At 33.7% G+C, this 5,121-nt stretch overlaps 1 protein-coding gene across 5 annotated transcripts; it reads right to left on the bottom strand.

Annotated features, from left to right (window-relative positions):
* Nucleotides 1–1,628: 1,628 nt before the first annotated feature.
* On the bottom strand, nucleotides 1,629–4,748 carry LOC107765108 (putative tRNA-splicing endonuclease subunit sen54). 5 transcript variants are annotated; one of them, XR_001643368.2, is made up of 6 exons: nucleotides 4,594–4,748; nucleotides 3,722–3,878; nucleotides 3,484–3,615; nucleotides 2,474–2,869; nucleotides 2,331–2,390; nucleotides 2,012–2,151 (listed from the first exon to the last, which is right to left on the bottom strand). XR_001643368.2 is itself a non-coding variant. In XM_016583715.2 (5 exons), the coding sequence occupies exons 2-5, from the start codon at nucleotides 3,847–3,849 to the stop codon at nucleotides 2,013–2,015; spliced, it is 795 nt and encodes a 264-aa protein (XP_016439201.1). In that variant the 5' UTR covers nucleotides 3,850–3,878; nucleotides 4,594–4,748; the 3' UTR covers nucleotides 1,629–2,012. The 5 variants fall into 5 exon arrangements, 3 of the variants coding, with proteins under 3 accessions (XP_016439201.1, XP_075105985.1, XP_075105986.1); XM_016583715.2 differs by lacking the exon at nucleotides 2,331–2,390 and having other exon boundaries at nucleotides 1,629–2,151; XM_075249884.1 differs by lacking the exon at nucleotides 2,331–2,390 and having other exon boundaries at nucleotides 1,629–2,151; nucleotides 3,728–3,878.
* Between the last annotated feature and the right edge of the window lie 373 nt (nucleotides 4,749–5,121).

Raw genomic sequence — 5,121 nt, 5'->3', positions numbered from 1 at the left:
TGGCTTTTGCATAAATTACTTTGTGCTGCATTATTGTAAATTTTTATAACGACCAGAAATTTTCAGAAAGCACTATGTTTTAGTACTTGTTATAGCTATTATTTACTAAATTACTTCCTATAGCTATGTTTTCATTTCTTATAGACTGTATTCGATGTATTTTTACTACTATATTCATGAATACAGTAGCAAAACTCGGCGGAAAACAGGGGAGTCCAGCTAAGCAGAGAATGTATTCGACTGTATTCGCGAGTTGTATTCGTGAATACAGTAACGAAATTTGCGGAAAAAAAGTCTTCAGCTGTTTAAAAACGGTAAGTGAATCAATTAACGAGATAGACTCCTAATATAACTCAACAAACTCAATTATAACACACAAAATTTGTATTTCCATTATAAAAAAGATTCTCAACCGAAAAACACCCCAAAAATAGAGCAATCTTCAGAGATTCAATCCATCCTTTCTTTTTTTTTTGTGGTATCTTTACTAAAATATTTTTTCGTGGCATCTTTACAAATAGATTTATATATTGAAATTATATAATTACATTGAATACAGTTAAATACATAAAAATACATTGAATACATGAAGTATAGCATGTCATATATAGTGAAAATACATATGAATACATACTGCAGATACATTTGAATACATATATACATCTGAATATATAAATTATATTAATTAAAAAAATATATGAATACATTCTACAATACATTGAATACATACTACTGAATATATACTGCTAGACAAAACAGTGAAACAAAGTGAAGCTTTGAAATTATATAATTACATTGAATACAGTTAAATAGAATGAATATACTGAAAAAGTAGAAAAAACTAAAGACAATGAATACAATGAAATACATGGAATACAGCGAGATACATTGAAATACAATGAAAAAAAGGTAACAGACTCTTCAAGTTCCTCAACCCCAAACTCCGTCCCCAATCCACCAATATCCAGGCCGCCACCATGTGGGGCATCGCCACCGGTTAAATGAAGATAGTTGTTGAAGAAGCACCAATTTAAAGGATCAAACGGGAACTAGAGACGAAACTTCTTCAGATCTCACAAGGCAAACATGAACAATCAATGCAAAATCTAAGAAAAATTTAAAATGTGTAACATAACTGTATGAAAGAAATCGCCGGTCGGAGGAGGGAGTTAGGGGTGACACAACAAGGAAAGGTGGAAGTGGTCGCCGGCCGGATCTGTCGTTGGCGGAAAACAACCCCTACTAGGGTTTCTAAAAGCAGGGGAGGAAAAAATCGAGGGAAAAAGAGAAGAAACAGGAAAGAGAAAGGCGGAGAGAGGGAGAGAGAAAAATTACACAACGTATTTAATGACTTAAAGGTAGAAAGTGATCATAAATAGATATTTTGCTATAAAAATTAAAAGGTAGCTATATGAGATAATTTTTTAAAAGGGTATTTATTTATAATAAATAAGGTATCTATCTTTGCTATAGATGGTAAAATTTCCAAAAAATATTTGTCCCGATTTATATTAGTGAAGATACTATTCCAATTTATATATTTAACAAGAAAAAAGACTAGAATCTTTTCAAATGCTAATACTATTTATATAATAACTAGAGTAAATTTCACCACTGTAACACGTATGTTAAGAATTAAGCAATAACATTTAGTATCAACCTTCAGCTTTAACAACATTGAGGGAAGAGAAGATAAGATCATAAGACTTGTATAACATAGGAGACAAGGTCCACCTTCATCAGTCAAACATACTTAATAATGTGTTAGCAATTACACAATGGTGAAACATCAATCCACAAACTTAAAATCCATAATTGTACCATAGCTCTTCTCAGGGCATGCCAAGATTTGCATTCATTGCTCGAAGGGATCATGAAAGTCGGGAGTCTATCGGAAACAGCCTCTCTACTCCCTCGGGGTCGGGGTAAGGTCTGCGTACACACTATCCTCTCCAGACCCCACTTGTGAGATTTTAATGGGCTGTTATTTCTGTTGTTGTTGCTCGAAGGGATCATGAAAGGATAGGAAGCTCAACTTTGTTGAATGAGAAAAAGCTTACACGCCCATGCTCAACCAGACAGAATTTCAAAGGAATACCATGAGAATGTCTCTCAAGATCTTCGATTTCTTCTTTGGAAGGTGGATACTCACTGCCCAAGAAAATATATCACACATAAAATAAGCTACTTCTACAGTTAATGTGGACCAACAAGGTCATACAAAACATTGCAGGGAATCAGATAGGTCAGGAGTAAGGAATAAATAGGAAACATAAAAACCTAGTACTACTTTTGTATGAATATCATCCAAGCTGGCAAATCTATCTTACTCTTAAACATTCAGCAATGATCACCCATAGAATTGCTGAACTACAAGTCCCTATAATCAGCTAAATAAGAGGCAAAGATTCAGAAAATTTTAATAGGCACTAAGCACCATAATATAATGAACCACATTAACAAGGTACCGTACCTAGCAAGGCAAAGTACAAAATAGGGATCACCAGGAGCAGACTTTCTGAATCTGCTATTAGGAGGGTAAACGTCAAAAGCCAGTCTCAGTCCACCAATTTGCATGTTACTAAACATTTCAGAGATGAGAACGTTGTTTCTTGATTCTTCATCTCCGGTTTGAGCAGTCTCCAGCGTGTCTTGGTTAATAGCACAATCTACTTTTGACCTTCTCATTGACCAAGGAATACCATGACGCCCGACTATATAACCAAGAGATTTCAAGTGCTTATATGCTTCAAAGTATTCCAAGGAACATCCACTTTTTCCTTCTGCAACCTTGTTGTATATGTGTTCCAGAGAAAGGGGTGCGTCATCATTACCGAAGAGATGCAGAGCCCCAATTTCAGCAAGATATCTACATGAAATAAACAGTATCATTCTTTAAACACAGGCAATTGCAGAAGAGAAAATCTCAAATTAAACATAAATTTTTCATATCAGTTCCTCATACAAATAAATATGTCAAATGACAAACTGACCATTAAATACCTGTTATCTGTCTATTTATAGACTTTATCCATTTGCTTCTACTCTCTTTCTCCACCCAGACTACTCTTTCTAACATGTTGAAGCAATAAATGAGTGTGCAATTAAAATACACAAGCATAACTCAGAGAGGTAATTCAAATATCACTCAGGAGTATCCAAATTTTATACCAAAATCAGCCATAGTCATTGATGAGAATCAACAGAAAAAGTATCCCAAATTATTAACCACATTATTCAATTTTCACTTTTGCAGCCCATAAAAACAAGAGATATAATAAGTCTTTCGAGGTTTGTTAAGATATTAAAGAAAAATATGTTCTTTTCTCTTCTCAACCAAACAGGATCAATTATTTGAACTCTGACCAAATATTCTGAAAACAAAGTCGATGTCCTCTGTTCTTAATTATGCCTCAACTCAAAGTAATAGTTTTAACTCTTCAACTAAAAGGAAATAACAAAAATAGAATTTTCATCACCTACAAAATCTCTTCAATGAAGCAGTATATCTTGCCATTACGAACTATCCCAGTAGTTGTCCACAATCCACCCTTCCTCTCCACAACCTCAGCCATACCAAACTGGTCAAGCCACCGTGATCTTGAAATATCTTTCCTGAAGTAAAATATGCACATTCACATTGCTTTTAGCAAGTTTATTTTTAATAAATAAAGATAAAATTCGGAACAAGACAACACGCTTCTATATCACGAGATGAAACCTGAACTGCAACTGGGGTATATCGGTGGATGCATATGCACAGCAAATGTCATCATCATCAAGATCCTCCCCATAACCTTCAGAATCACTAGCTCCTTCCATAAAACTTGCCCACTTATCAGTTTCCATAGATGGAATGAATTACAAATTCCTATAGCCTACCAGAAGAAAAAAAATGCACGAATTACAGCCACCTTAGCAAGTGGAGACACTAATAATTGATTATTAAACAGAAAGTAGAGACAAATTTTAGCTAAATACATTACTATGTAAATAACTCCAATAATCTTATCAATTGCAAGTAAAAGTTATACTGAAAAATGTGACACAGTTGATGATTGTGCATATTCTCAAAGGAATTTAAAGTTATTTACTTTAACAATAGGTTGCGGAATTCGAATGTAACACAAACCAAAAAAAAATAAACTAACTAACAATTTATAACTAAAATAACAATTTCAATATAAGAAAATTAAATAATTTCAATGTAAACTTCTCTCTCTCTCTCTCTCTCTCTCTCTCTCTCTCTCTCTCTCTCACACACACACACATATTTCGAGCTTGGTAGTTTTTTAACTTTTTTTTTTGTTATGAAGCCAACAAAAATCCAACTTGCTTCTGAGATGTTTTCGGATTTCACTTCTATGTTGCCAATTTCAATTAAATAAAATAATAAAACCACAACGAACAATAAAGAAAAAGGAAATAATCAAAGAGAAGTATAGCGTTTATTCATAGTTCTATGTTGGGAATTTGTTGCTACACCGTACACGGCCTCTGCACAGAGTATATATAGTGGGAATGTTGGGAGCCGTTTCTTCATCCCTTTTTATTCCAGATATACTATTAAAAGAGGAAAAGAAGAGAAGTGACCTTATTGTGGCCTGTGCCGTTGATTCGAGGGAGGCCGGAGATGTTAGCAGAATAGCCGTAGAAGACGAGTAGCCGAGAGAGAGCGCAAATTAAAACAAGAATTTCCCCAAACTGAAGTTGTATGCTGGCGGGTCACGTTAATGGGCCTCAGCCCAAATGAAAAAGAAACCCATTGTTTACAAATGTCTTTCTTGAACAAGCCTATATACTGCTACTAGTACTAGTCTTAAGGTAAATCCAATATTCATGAATATAAATTTTGAAAATTCTCACTCTATCTCTCTTATATATACTACATAATGTGTTTGACTTGTAAATTTATATCACTATATCTATATTCATATTTTATATTATTATAAAAACACGATTGCTGAAAGTTAAATATTGAAGGACTAAAATATCCTCAAAATATTGATCGACTTTTATGCGCTTAATTATTTACATTAATCTTCACAAGGAAAGGACAAACTAAAAATACACCCGCTAAGATGACGAGTTGTAATAAAATAGAAATTTAACCCTGGAATT

This window comes from Nicotiana tabacum, chromosome 3 (genome assembly GCF_000715075.1).
Source record: "Nicotiana tabacum cultivar K326 chromosome 3, ASM71507v2, whole genome shotgun sequence".
Lineage (NCBI taxonomy): Eukaryota > Viridiplantae > Streptophyta > Magnoliopsida > Solanales > Solanaceae > Nicotiana > Nicotiana tabacum.
This window is presented reverse-complemented; position numbering and strand designations above follow the sequence as displayed.

Excerpts from the sequence above, each read along its gene's own strand:
- LOC107765108 (XM_016583715.2), bottom strand. The coding sequence starts at position 3,849 with ATGGAAACTGATAAGTGGGCAAGTTTTATGGAAGGAGCTAGTGATTCT. Across the intron at positions 3,616-3,721 it reads ATACCCCAGTTGCAGTTCAG|GAAAGATATTTCAAGATCAC; the intron begins GTTTCATCTCGT and ends ATTTTACTTCAG. Across the intron at positions 2,870-3,483 it reads TGCTTCATTGAAGAGATTTT|ATATCTTGCTGAAATTGGGG; the intron begins GTAGGTGATGAA and ends TATTTCATGTAG.